The following is a 14918-nucleotide window of genomic DNA, read 5'->3' as shown; positions in this document are numbered from 1 at the left end:
CTAAAACGTTATCAGATGGGGGACCCTGGGACAAAATCTTATCAAATGGAGATCTGTGGTCTAATTTGTGTCAGTTTAGGGGTCCTTGCTGTGAAAAAAGTTTGAGAACCACTGATATAAATTATGGGTAAATACTTGATTATTTATTTTCAAAATTGTTTGAAAAATAGACTGTATGCCATCACATTATATAGCCCAATGACACCGGTAAATTGCCAGCTTTTATCTTGACTCTCAGTGGTTCTCAACCTGTGGTACAGGTACCAGTGGTGGTACGCAGGGTTCCCTCCCTCTCATACTTTCATATGGTGGTAATTTCGGAGGTGGTACTTGGTGTGAAAAGGTTGAGAACCACAGACAGACAACAGTGCCCGGTTTTGTATTCCTCATCTGTCATTTAGGGTTTGACCGGTATGGGCTTTTGAAGGCGCGATACAGACACCAATACCAATATTTTTAAGTTGATCATATTGTGTGCTGATATTCTATATAGGCCTATTTATGACTGAAAGACCAATATCAGCCAAAAATATCGGCAAACTGATATATCGGTCTAACCGTGATCACTCGTCCATCTGCATCACATACCTCAGTTATTTTAAAGTTATAGTAGACGTATGTAGACGATATGCAGTCACACAAAGCTTTTCATTGGTTGATTGTGTAATTGAATGTTTGTCTGTATGAAGAGTTGCTTTAAGTACAAGATTGTAGAAATCCCTTGTTCACTACGAACAATATTATTCAAACCATCAAAATAATGACATTTTCAGAAGCAGTAGATTGTATTTCTTAACTGCTGCATATTTGATGAAGTGCAGCATTTTTAAGTAATATTTAGTAATAACATCAGAGTTCCTGCGAATATACAATTAATTGAAGATACAGTACTATGAGTAGTGTGCTTTATACTTGGATGCGATCATTCAGTCCAAATCTATTCCAAAGATGCTGTAGATTTCTCTGGACTCGTCAGTACATCCGTTATCTCCACGGTCTGCTGAAACATCTCTGGACTCGTCAGCAGTGGCGGACTGCATAATCGGGCACGTCGGGCAAATGCCCGGTGGCCTGGCCTGGCCTGGCCTGCCAAAAAAAAAAAAAAAAAATTTTTTTTTTTTTTTTTGCAAATTTATTTTAATTTTATTTAGCCCAAATTGGGCTTCAAACGGCCCAAATCGGGCTTCAAACAGCCCAAATCTGGCTTTAAACGACCCAAATCTGGCTTTAAACGGCCCAAATTGGGAGTTCAAACGCCCCAAATTGAGCTTCAAACGCCCCAAATTTTTCGCCGCCGCCCTTCGGACGCCGGCACGCACGTCGGCCCGTATTGGCCTGGCCTGCTTGGTATCTAATGCCCGGCCTGAATTATGATCCCAGTCCGCCCCTGCTCGTCAGTACCGTACATCTGTTATCTCCACGGTCTGCTGAAACATCTCTGGACTCGTCAGTACATCTGTTATCTCCACAGTCTGCTGAAACATCTCTGTTATCTCCACGGTCTGCTGAAACATCTCTGTTATCTCCACAGTCTGCTGAAACATCTCTGTTATCTCCACAGTCTGCTGAAACATCTCTGTTATCTCCACGGTCTGCTGAAACATCTCTGTTATCTCCACAGTCTGCTGAAACATCTCTGTTATCTCCACGGTCTGCTGAAACATCTCTGTTATCTCCACAGTCTGCTGAAACATCTCTGTTATCTCCATGGTCTGCTGAAACATCTCTGTTATCTCCATGGTCTGCTGAAACATCTCTGGACTCGTCAGTACATCTGTTATCTCCACGGTCTGCTGAAACATCTCTGTTATCTCCACGGTCTGCTGAAACATCTCTGGACTCGTCCGTACATCTGTTATCTCCACGGTCTGCTGAAACATCTCTGTTATCTCCACGGTCTGCTGAAACATCTCTGGACTCGTCCGTACATCTGTTATCTCCACGGTCTGCTGAAACATCTCTGTTATCTCCACAGTCTGCTGAAACATCTCTGTTATCTCCACGGTCTGCTGAAACATCTCTGTTATCTCCACAGTCTGCTGAAACATCTCTGGACTCGTCCGTACATCTGTTATCTCCACGGTCTGCTGAAACATCTCTGTTATCTCCACGGTCTGCTGAAACATCTCTGTTATCTCCACGGTCTGCTGAAACATCTCTGTTATCTCCACAGTCTGCTGAAACATCTCTGTTATCTCCACGGTCTGCTGAAACATCTCTGTTATCTCCACAGTCTGCTGAAACATCTCTGTTGGGCTTGAGATTGTTCTGTGAAACCATCTTGGTTCAGACGATTGAGTGATGCCCTTTTCTGTTTTCTGGGTGCGAATGACGGTGTTGGATGTCGTACCTCCATCAGTCCTTGTGCCAACAAGTCCCAACATTACAGAGGGTATAGTGCATGCCAGGTGAGAAGGCAGGCAATGCTAACAAGTGAAGCTAATGAGTGGAGCACCTGAAGGGATGCGTAGGTTACCAATGTTAAAGCCCTTTTATTGACAAGGCAGGGGCAGAGAGCTAGCTTTTCAAAGCACATGGAGTCTGGCTTCCTTCACCTCTGGCAGGCTGGAGATCCCAGAGTCTAGCTAGATGAGAAGCCAGTAATCAGTCTTAGAGTGGTGATATAGCCTACTAGGCAATATTTTGGGCAACATATACTCGGCAATATTCCGGGCAACGTAAATGGGCAACAACACTCCAAGTTTTCTGGCCACAAAGTCCTCCTATGTTATTATGATGTCACCCATACTGTAAGTGTTAACCTAAAGAAGTTGCCCTGTGAATCCATGCCTTTACATACAATTCAATGGGAAACAATTAAGAGCAAAGCCAGATATTGTGGACTGTTCGGCAGTGTGCTTGTCATCCTAGAAGATCCAATATAAATCATATATAGCTTTTATTTATTTACAGGATCTCATACAGTAGTCATTGTCATTGTGAATTGTTGTGGTACAGTTCACTGCTGGTCATATTGAAGGTCTTATTGTATAGTAGCACTAGTATTGTGGTTGAATCAAGCTCTCATGGCTGAAGGGAGAGGGTGAAGTGGTAGTTGTGATGAGGAAGCACCAGCGCCGGTAATCCACCTACACATAGCCTACAGTAGTAATGGCATGGGGGAGGTCGGTTCATAATGGCATTTGGGGGGGGGGGGGGGGTCGGTCCAGTAAAGCCCAGGGTGAGGCGAGGGGAGGCATGGGGGGGGGGGGGGGGGGGGGGCATTGGCGGGGTTGAGTAAAGCCCAGGGTGGTGAGGGGAGGCATGGTGGCATCGGTTCAGTAAAGCCCAGGGTGGTGAGGGGAGGCTTTCTCCACCAAGTTGTATTGGACTTCATCCGGATGGTCATTATCAGAGATGGGCGGCTTGGCTGGGGCCTCCACAGCTGGTTCCATGGGTGGGATGGTGCTGGGAAGAAGTAAAGAACAAATATGGTGAACGACCTTTCGTTTTTGTAATTGTTATTTGATGAATCAGATATCATGCATAAAATTGTCAATGATGCCATCAGCAACGGTGCACAAAAGCAGTGAAATAAAGTCCGTAGGGGGGAGGGGGAGCTTGATATGTGTATGATGCTCAAACATGCAATTTGCATATGAACTTAATAAAGTGAAAAACAAAAACACATGCAACATGTATTCCCTGGAATGTCCAACCAATGACAGCCCACACGGTTAGTCGGGGAGACCCAGCGTCAGGATGCCATCACGTCACATTATCATGAATGGCAGCTGTGCAAAAAACCCAGTGATGAAAACAGGAAAAGACGCAGTCCACCATGACACCCACAGCCCATGAGCAGGAAGTGGTTCTTAGGTGGTAGTGAAAGGCGGAGCGAGAGGAAGACACTGGCTGAAGCAGTCCAGTCACTTACGAGGGGGCTTGGTCACTCAAAAGCGGGCACACTCTGGCCCTGTACTGGAAGGCAAAGACAGTCCTGCAGTGTCAACATTCAGCCTCTTCTCAACGAAGTAGCTAGTGCTATATACTGTATTGAAGTATGATGCACAGCTCAATATACTGTAACAATGACTATTATGTTCTTATGTTTTACATGATACAGGATGCATATTTTATTGCTATTAATACAAGGCTATGAATAGTAAAGGTGCTTGTTGCAGCATTTTTAAACATCAATATTATCAGCGTCCAATTAATTGCGATACCTTTGGAGAATTACCGTAAAATCCCATCAAATCTGACCCGGTGGCCACAATGAAAAATGCAGTAACGCCCATCTTCTCTATGATATATACGTTATATATATGCTTATGGTAATTATGCCTCAAAATGAAGAATGTGATAATGACCTATTGATGATAAAATGCTACATGTAGCATCATAAAGATGGGCATAAAAACAGACTGTAACCTTGATTCATTAGTAACTCTCCATTGCTGTAAGTTATTATCAAGATGTAACTTATTATACCCCAAATACAGTGGCAGCAATCTTCAGTTGGTGGTCCCAGCAGAAGGCCTTTCGGCTGCCATGTCAAAGAACTGTACTTAGTTACAGTACACCATAAGGAACATCGCGTTAGAGAAACTTATGTTATGTTATAAGGATTTTTTAACCAACTTTGTATCATTACAAAATCAGTAGTACATCAGAAAACTAAACATTTTTGCAAGTTGTGTTGAGTTGTTAAGTTTTGTTTTGTTAAGTTGTGGGCCAGTGATGTCATTTGTGCATGAATGACATCACTGGTCCCCAACTTAACTCAAATCACCTCTCAATAACTGTCAAAAACGAAATAAATGACTGCAAAAATGTTTACAGTTTTCTGATGTACTACTCATTTTATAATGATAGAAAAGGTGGTTGAAAAATGGCGGAGTGTTCCTTTAAGTTAAGTTTAGGTATATTAATTTGTGCACCGTTGGGGACGGATTCCTCCCTTTTGAAAATATGTACTACGCAAATTTGTCCATCTTTAGTCCGAACAGTAAGACATTTGGCCCCATATGTGTATTTTGGGGTGGGGGGAAAAAGTGACACTATTCACGTTAGAGGACACTTCCTATCATCCTGTAAAATATACTCAAACTTGTTCTATTAGAGGACAGAATCTGTCCTATTGACTCCCAGTCAAAAGTGATGTTTTTTGGGCTCCAGCTATTTATTTAGTTTTTTTACATAGAGCATGCATTGCCAAAAATCATGCTCTCATCCTGGACCAAAGGCCTTGGAATTGTAAAAAAAAAAAAAAGAAAAAAAAAAAAAAAAAAAGGCAATTGGTGAAAATCACATGGTCTGCATTTATAATTTGTTTTAGTGATTCAAAAAGTGAAATTTTCCAACCTCCAGACATTTGTGCATAAAAGCATGAATTCGCTGATGTTACAGTAACCATTCATCCTGGAGTCAAGAAGGCCTCAAATTTGTAGTTTTTTACTGTTTGACTATTCTCCACATTTCCCCACGTTTGGCATCAATTTCATGCAGTTGACATGAAATGGATCCCTATGCCAAACATGGGGAAATGGTGGAAATATACGGTATAATATCTTCACATTTATGTCCTCTAACAGAACAAGTGTAACAAAGAATTGTGATGGTGCACAAGAGTTAAGTTTCTGTTTCATCTTTGTTTCATCTGCCAAGAGTCTTGGCTGGCTGCCGAATGAACGGCCTAGACGCCATGTGAAGATTGCTGCATCTGTACACCAACTTCAGAAGACAAAACAAAACAAAACACAAATGACAACAGGCAGGCACACAGACAGGCATAGAGACTGGAACACAGTGAACTCAGAATACAAAACCCACACAAACACAGGTAGCGTTATAGAAAACCAGAGTAAAAATGGATAGATGGGACACACACACACACAGACAGAGACACACACACACACACACAGAGTTGAGTTGACAAAAGGTACCTTTATGTTTGCTAGCAGCAGTAGGAGCAGGCCAGTGGGTGGGTATGGCAGGTCAGGGGGCGGGGTAGGATGCGGTGTAACTGCTATTCTACACGACACACACACTGGACAGTACATGCAACAAGGCCAGTGATGATGAGAACCATCCTGGGTCCAGAGATGAAGGGCCACACCAAAGGTGCAAGAGGAGACACTGTTTGATGCGTAAGCAAGAGGACGAGCGTCACGGAGCGATGATGTACTCGAGCTTTGAGAAAGGCATACTCTCTGTTTCAGTTCAGATGTGGTGAAACAAGCAAACACAAGCCAATAAAGTATGATAAGCATTTTATTCTAGCATAAAAAAAAAACAGGCTGAAAAAAATATATGAAGTGATTAAAGTGAGTAACCACGTTTATTTTGTTCCCAAAGCATCTTTGCTCAACTGCTGTAGATGATTCTAAGCAAACATGATTCATTTTGCGAGCTAATAAAGAGAAAGAATCAAACAACATTGCCCTTTGAAGATTAATTTAGAGACAAATTAATAACTCCTTTCATAAAAAAAGGCTGACTTCTTCCCAGTACTCCCTTGGGATGCAGAGGCCTTCTGGTCTGGATGAATATACATACATACATATATATATATATATATATATATATATATATATATATATATATATATATACATATTGGTACATATGTACTGTATACTGTATACCCATGCAGAAACAACAAACCCTTCCAAATGAATACATGTATTCGGCTTTTTTAGTCAAAATGCACCATACATTTGAGGTCATCCATGTCCACCAATACACTGTTTTGGTCCCCCCCCAAAGAATACATATCCATAACTTCTCTGTACAGTATTTGGATTTCTGTTCTTCTTCCCTATTGTAATGTAAAAAAAAAAAAAAAACACGTCCAAAACAAAAGCACACCAATCGATACATAGAAATAGGAGTTATTTGGGCCCGGATGGTTTTGGTGCGCCATCTCTGCAGCGATGCAGTCGTACCTTGGGCTTATTCTAGTGCAGAAAGAAGAAACACTGGCAGCTTCCAGTCGTTTGCGCTCGACTTTTGTCTCTACATTTATCAAAACAGAGATGGAAAAGGGAGGTTGGCAAAGCTGGGGGGGGGGGGGGGGGGGACTGGTGTTAACCCATTGATACCTGATGCAGCATTTGTGTGTGTATCCCTTTAAGACCGCGAACCGTGTGACGCGGTTCGCGGTCTTAAAGGGATACACACACAAATGAGGGATATACAGCCAAATGCTGCATCAGGTATCAATGGGTTAAGGTCACACACATAACAGAGAGGGAGAAGAACGCACAGCAGAGAGACACAGCAGACATGTGCAGCAAAGGACATTTCTACAATGAGTCCATCTTAAAGTCATTGATTTCATATTGTCTTAAAAACGTTTTCTTAAAACAAGTGAGGGAAAAAAAGTTTCTACTCAGAATAAGGCAGATCCACTAGTATCAACAAAATCACACTTTGCACAGTCCCCCTCCATCCCCTTATTTTAAGAAAGAAACTACAATTTGAAGACTCAAAAGAGTCAAGAGTAAATGACTTGTAAAGATGGATATTTTTGAGAGTCGTTGGCATGACGGTAGCTAATGACCTTTCTCTGCTGGTGCAGTCTAAGTCAAGAGGACAGAACAGCTACATCAGATCTCCACAGCAGGACAGTGGCTGTATAGACAGGCACTAACTGGACTGACATACAGACAGACAAGCAGACCGGTGTCTTTATTTTCCACAGAGAGAGAGAGAGAGAGAGAGAGAGAGAGAGAGAGAGAGAGAGAGAGAGAGAGAGAGAGAGAGAGAGAGAGACAGACACAGACAGACAGACAGACAGGTCATTCCCCAAACATGATGCTTTACTCGTTAGTTTTTTTTATCAAGCCTTTTATTGCAAAGACAATAATACAAGAAGGCTGAATGAAGCAAATTAACCCCTCTTCCTTTCGAGGTTGCAGAGACACGAGAGAAGCTGTGCCAAATATATATATATATATATATATAGAAGATAAATTCGGCAAAATGTAAACGCCGCTTTAAAAGTCACTGACCCAAATTTTGTTCACTCCAACTTTGAGCCTAAAGTCCCAACAGTGTCTCTCTGTTATCATTGAGAATTTCACTATGTACAAGTCTTCAATTTGATGTTAAAGAGTATATTTTATATTATTCGTGTTAATGTCAGATTTCGTTTTTTTTTTTTTTTTTTTTACTCCACACAGCTAGAGGCACTATACTGTGTCATGTGCTCATGTAGAAAAAGAGTTAAAGTGGGTGGGACTGAAAGTGGTGTAGCACCATGCGTCCGTCCTGACGGAGGGTTTCAGGGAGGCAGCCGTACCAATTGTCTTTTCTTTCATGCATGAACGGTAGTTACACCAGAGACATGTAATATAGATACATTAGAGACACCCCGACTTCCAGTCACTCCCTGTATCTGTGCCACAGAGGTTTCGCCACTGCCACGCCCACTTACTGTAGGAGACTGGTCAGCCAATGACGTTTCATACCACTGACAGACAACCAATCACAAGCTGATGGCCACGCCCATTTAGGAGACCGGAAGAGTACCATTTCTTCTTATTGACGGAGTCCGGAGTGGGGTGTCTCTATCTATTAAAGGTCTCTGGTGTCACCCGACTCAGAGCGTTGCATCTCTCTGGGATGAGGGTTGGTTGTCCCCATTCAGCCTTGGTAAGATATTCAGACACACCACAATAGATAGTCAAGCACCTGGTTTTGTGCGTCTGGCACACTGCCCGTCTGTAAAGATGCCTGATAATACAGAACAAGTTCAAAGGCCTATATTGATACTAGTATAAGTGTTTACAGAAAGTCACAGAAATACGGATTATTACTTTCATAAGGTGCTTTTTTTTATATATATATATATATATATTATATAAACCGATCATAGATAGTGTATGACAAGCACTTCTGTATGGCACATTTATGTACAGTAAACATTCTTGTCACCTTTGATAATGACTGGCTCCATTCCATAAGTTAACAAAACATTTACAATAGCTGTTCACTACACGTGATACATAGCCTCTTGTTGCAGAGGGATACAGGGGTTATCAAAACCTCACAGCATGAAAAGGTACAATTATTGTAGTCTACTGTAAGACCCAGTAAAAGTCAAGATTAATAATGTCATATTTACATGAGGAAATCCTCTTTGGGATCAACATATTTAAATTTACACGCCCATATACAAATCCTTTACATCTTCATTCTGATGGAGAGCGCTGACGTTTGTTAAAATCAGTTGTTTTGTCGTCGATATAAAAGACATGTACATGCATGAAAGACAAGCAAAAGATACAGTTTCCTCAGAGAAAAAGTCAGTTTCCATCGATTTTGAATAAGGATGGCACGCAGTCCTTTTTAGTCTGGTTTGGCTTGGCACCGCTCTGCACCAAAGGCTCCCCGCCAAGTGGCTACTGCCCAGTTAGAAAGCCCAGGGCAAGGGTGGGTGGGTGGGTGGGGGTGGGAGGGAGGGAGGTAGGGGTGGGATGGGTGGTTGTGGGAGGAGGGTTGTGACAGAGAGGGGTGGGTGCTTTTGGGATTCGGGGAGGAGAAAAGATCCGGACCGGAGCCTTTTCCTTGCGTGGGTCGGCTTGGCGAGAGTTTATTGCGATAAGGGGTGGAGAGGGGGGGGGGGGGGGGGGGTGAGGGGGCAGCGAGGTGTCTGTCCTATTGCGTGGCTGGCTGAGTCTGTGCCTGTTTGTCTGTCTGTCCTCACACTGTCGAAATCAATTTGCCCTCCGCGGAACTGCGGACACAGAGAGGGAGAGGCTTCCAGCTGGGGTGGCCCAGGAGACACAGCAGCAAACACAAACCAGGACCTGGGGTGGCAGAAACCACTTCTACCCCCCGCAGGCCACACATGATCAGAAACCCCCCCCCCACAGTCAAAAAGCAGGATCTGAGCTGACTCCTGTATAAATGGGTGGCTTTAATCAAATAGTGGTAGTTATTTATGAATTATGGCTTTATAATTTGGATGACTGTTTGAATTGCTACTTAAAGCATGGTGAGTGTATTGGGATTGGGTGGGTGGGTGCAGTTAAGCAGGTGGTTGCATGGTGCACGGAGGGTAGCGTCAGTTAGCTGGGCTGACGGGGGAGGGAGGGGGGGGAGGGTGGGAAGTGCTGCAAGCATGTGAGTTTTTCGTTAAAAACAAAACAAAAAAAACTTAATCAAACTGAATTTAACTTAAGCTTAACACAGAAACCAACGTAACTAATTAACATGCCTTAAAATGTACTCTATTAGAAATGAAAGACATGGGTTGACATGGACCATTTGGCAGTAACCCACTACACACTAACTTATTATTCTATCTTACTGTACCGTATAAGTGCAAACAGAACAGAAGAGCAACATAAAATAGCACAAAGAAAATGTTTGAAAAACGATACACAGAACAACACAAAACAAAAACGTGCTGTGTCCTCCTGTGTGGTGTGTGTTGTGTGGTGTGTGTGTGTGTGCCTGGACATCCCAATCCCACCTCTGTCTATTTCCAGCTGTTTCAACTGGGGGTTCAAGTCAATAATCGTTCAGTTCAATCAATACAAAATCCAATCAGCAAAGCTGTCATCCAGTGGTTCTCAAATGGGGGTCCGGGGACCCGCAGGGGTCCGTGGCACTTTGTAAGGGGGTCCGCGAAAAGTTTTAAGGAAAATAAAAATAAAAACTATTTTGTGTGTGCAAAAGCTTCATAGTTAAAAGAAAATATCTTATGCTTTTAATCTAAAATGGTTCATGGATTACATTCTAATCTAACAAACACATCAATTTAAAAGTCAAACACGTTACCGTGGAAACCATTAAGCTTAGCCCAAAATCACAAATCATAATGAGGGGGTCCCCGGTATATTTTCTATCTTGTAAGGGGTCCTTGGCTGAAAAACATTTGAGAACCTCTGATCTACCAATGACACAGCATTCATTGTGAAATATGTCCCAATAGGAGATACAATCATCTTTTTGGGCAAAATTATTTTTCTAAAAAAAAGAAAGATTGATTTTGGATTGACTGGAACTTAGTTGATCCTGACCATGGTTTCAATATCAAATGAGAAATACTGTCTGTAGTAAGTTACAACCGGGTCTTACCTTGTGGGGAAGCGCGGCTCGTACTCCTCAACCCCTGGCTGTAAAGAAAGAAAGAAAGAAAGAAAAAACATTAGACACGGATGGATTCAGCCATATAGAAATCATAATACTCACCACTGCACACATGTACCATCGTGATCAATTCTTTGTGTAGTCTCTTAGAACAGACGAGTTGGCTTCCGCTATTTTCAAATGCTTCCGCCATACCGTCTGTACTTCGTGGGGGAGAATCATGCACCAACCGGAATGGGAAGTAGAAAGGCGGGTTTTCCGCTCATTAGTCCAATCAGAATCGCAGAAAGGCGGGTCTTCCGCTCATTAGTCCAATCAAAATCCAATATGCCGCATTTTTCGTGGACACACGTGTCGTGATTGGTCGAATTCCGTCGAACTTCTTTCCTGTCTGAAGGTTTTTTTCCCAACTTCTTTGTGCATGTTCTGGGGGTGTAACGTACAGACTGTATATAGCTGCATTCGCCGGATGTAGATGAGACAGTCTGTTTTAAGAGACTATTCTTTGTCTTGAAATAATTGGGGTAAAGCTGCGGTAATAGAAGCAGCCAGCAGATGGCAGCAAAGGAACACAGTAGAGGAGACACTGCAGTGAGTCAACAGTAAAGGTGAAGTATTCTTTGAAGGCTTGTCAGTTGTCATCATACTATGTAGATATAAAGAAGGATGTGTGTGTCTGTGTGTGTGTGTGTGTGTGTGTGTGTGTGTGTGTGTGTGTGTGTGTGTGTGTGTGTGTGTGTGTGCGTGCGTGCGTGTGTGTGTGTGCGTGCGTGCGTGTGTGTGTGTGTGTGTGGTCAATTCAATCAGCAGGTTAACCAATTGAACCCTTCCACACCTCTGAGTTCTGTGGTTCCTCCTCCACATAACCAGCTCTGCTCTGATCTGACTTCATACTAGTCTGTCATCGCCAGACCAATAAGCAAATGCGAATGAGTCTGAAACGCAGTTTAATTACAATTTCCAGGGGCGCAGACCAAAATGTCTTTGGATGGACCTACAACCAATCAGCTGAATGATGTGGGGAGGAAAACGGCACTATGAAGAATTTGAGGTATTACAGGACTGTGTTACAGGACTGTGTTACAGGACTGTGTTACAGGAATGTGTTACAGGACTGTGTTACAGGACTGTGTTACAGGAATGTGTTACAGGACTGTGTTACAGGACTGTGTTACAGGACTGTGTTACAGGAATGTGTTACAGGACTGTGTTACAGGACTGTGTTACAGGAATGTGTTACAGGACTGTGTTACAGGACTGTGTTACAGGAATGTGTTACAGGACTGTGTTACAGGACTGTGTTACAGGACTGTGTTACAGGACTGTGTTACAGGAATGTGTTACAGGACTGTGTTACAGGACTGTGTTACAGGACTGTGTTACAGGAATGTGTTACAGGACTGTGTTACAGGACTGTGTTACAGGACTGTGTTACAGGAATGTGTTACAGGACTGTGTTACAGGAATGTGTTACAGGAATGTGTTACAGGACTGTGTTACAGGACTGTGTTACAGGAATGTGTTACAGGACTGTGTTACAGGAATGTGTTACAGGAATGTGTTACAGGAATGTGTTACAGGAATGTGTTACAGGAATGTGTTACAGGACTGTGTTACAGGACTGTGTTACAGGAATGTGTTACAGGACTGTGTTACAGGACTGTGTTACAGGAATGTGTTACAGGAATGTGTTACAGGAATGTGTTACAGGACTGTGTTACAGGACTGTGTTACAGGAATGTGTTACAGGACTGTGTTACAGGAATGTGTTACAGGAATGTGTTACAGGACTGTGTTACAGGACTGTGTTACAGGAATGTGTTACAGGACTGTGTTACAGGAATGTGTTACAGGACTGTGTTACAGGACTGTGTTACAGGACTGTGTTACAGGAATGTGTTACAGGAATGTGTTACAGGACTGTGTTACAGGACTGTGTTACAGGACTGTGTTACAGGAATGTGTTACAGGACTGTGTTACAGGAATGTGTTACAGGAATGTGTTACAGGACTGTGTTACAGGAATGTGTTACAGGAATGTGTTACAGGACTGTGTTACAGGACTGTGTTACAGGACTGTGTTACAGGAATGTGTTACAGGACTGTGTTACAGGAATGTGTTACAGGACTGTGTTACAGGAATGTGTTACAGGACTGTGTTACAGGACTGTGTTACAGGAATGTGTTACAGGACTGTGTTACAGGAATGTGTTACAGGACTGTGTTACAGGAATGTGTTACAGGAATGTGTTACAGGACTGTGTTACAGGACTGTGTTACAGGACTGTGTTACAGGAATGTGTTACAGGACTGTGTTACAGGACTGTGTTACAGGAATGTGTTACAGGACTGTGTTACAGGAATGTGTTACAGGAATGTGTTACAGGAATGTGTTACAGGACTGTGTTACAGGAATGTGTTACAGGACTGTGTTACAGGAATGTGTTACAGGAATGTGTTACAGGACTGTGTTACAGGACTGTGTTACAGGAATGTGTTACAGGAATGTGTTACAGGAATGTGTTACAGGAATGTGTTACAGGACTGTGTTACAGGAATGTGTTACAGGACTGTGTTACAGGAATGTGTTACAGGAATGTGTTACAGGACTGTGTTACAGGAATGTGTTACAGGAATGTGTTACAGGACTGTGTTACAGGACTGTGTTACAGGACTGTGTTACAGGACTGTGTTACAGGAATGTGTTACAGGACTGTGTTACAGGAATGTGTTACAGGACTGTGTTACAGGACTGTGTTACAGGAATGTGTTACAGGACTGTGTTACAGGACTGTGTTACAGGAATGTGTTACAGGACTGTGTTACAGGACTGTGTTACAGGACTGTGTTACAGGAATGTGTTACAGGACTGTGTTACAGGAATGTGTTACAGGACTGTGTTACAGGACTGTGCCGAGCAGTCCTGTAAGCGCTGCTGCCTATGTGTGAGAGGTAGGAGCCTCCTTTTTTCAGTCAGCTGGGTGAACCCCCTCCCCCCTTTCTGCGTTATCAGAGGACGCCTGTCAGAAGCGCTCCCCTCGTGAGACCGAAGCAGTCGAGCGCAGAGGCAGTCTTCTTCAATCTGCGCGATGTGGTGTCACGTCTTGGACTGGACCCAGAACGTGTGATGCGGAGGGGAACTGATCCCTGCGTTTATGTAAGCTAATGTAGCAGAACGTTCTCGGCAGCGCAGCGGCGGCACCAGAGAACTGGCTGTTCTGCTGAAGAAAGAGACAGCCTGTCAAAGCAGAGTCCTTGCTGTGCTATATCTGGCTGCAGCGTGAGTACAAAGTAGTGAAACTGCAGTTAGGTCAGGCAACGTTTAGGGAACAGCCTCCGAAGCTTCTGAGATGGAGACAGGAACGCCGGGTGTCATGCCGAGTTTTGCACCCCCGCCGAGAATTGCATCCCCACCTCACGGGAGCATTATTGTAATGATTTATACGGAAACTTAACTGTTTAAAAATGATATAATTGTCTGGGTAGACGTGACCTCCAAGCCAGGGGATCTGTCCTGGCTCATGGAGACCGACTTTGATGCATTAGATCCGCGTGGAGGTGACTTCCATGCTTGGGGCTCTCTTCTGGCTCATGGAAGCCGACTTTGGTGCTTAAAATCCGGGTACAGATGACCTTGAGACCTGGGGATCTCTCCTGGCTTTATGGAGGGAGGGGGGTGCAAATCTCGGCGGTTTGTACCTGCCGAGATTTGCATCCCTGTTTTTAAGTGAAAACAGCCCCAAAATATGGTGGGGGTGCAATTCTCGGCGGGGGTGCAAAACTCGGCATGACACCGGTCTTGGGCGTCGGGGTAGTGCAGCGGTAGATTCCCTGCCTTCCAACACGAGGGGGCGCAGGTTCGAGCGCCCGTGT

At 43.5% G+C, this 14918-nt stretch overlaps 1 protein-coding gene across 1 annotated transcript in view; it reads right to left on the bottom strand.

Annotated features, from left to right (window-relative positions):
* Positions 1 to 9442: 9442 nt before the first annotated feature.
* The window catches only part of baiap2b (BAR/IMD domain containing adaptor protein 2b), a 54835-nt gene continuing 49359 nt past the window's right edge, over positions 9443 to 14918 (bottom strand). Inside the window, exons 11-12 of the mRNA XM_083635642.1 lie at positions 11034 to 11071; positions 9443 to 9684 (exon numbers count right to left, since the gene is read on the bottom strand). Of these exons, the coding sequence (XP_083491768.1) occupies positions 9651 to 9684; positions 11034 to 11071 (72 nt within the window). The 3' untranslated portion in view covers positions 9443 to 9650. The remainder of the gene's footprint in view (positions 9685 to 11033; positions 11072 to 14918) is intronic.

This window comes from Poromitra crassiceps, assembly GCF_964638095.1.
Source record: "Poromitra crassiceps genome assembly, chromosome: 4".
Lineage (NCBI taxonomy): Eukaryota > Metazoa > Chordata > Actinopteri > Beryciformes > Melamphaidae > Poromitra > Poromitra crassiceps.
Note: the sequence above shows the minus strand (reverse complement) of the source record. Positions and strands in the feature narration are given on the sequence as shown.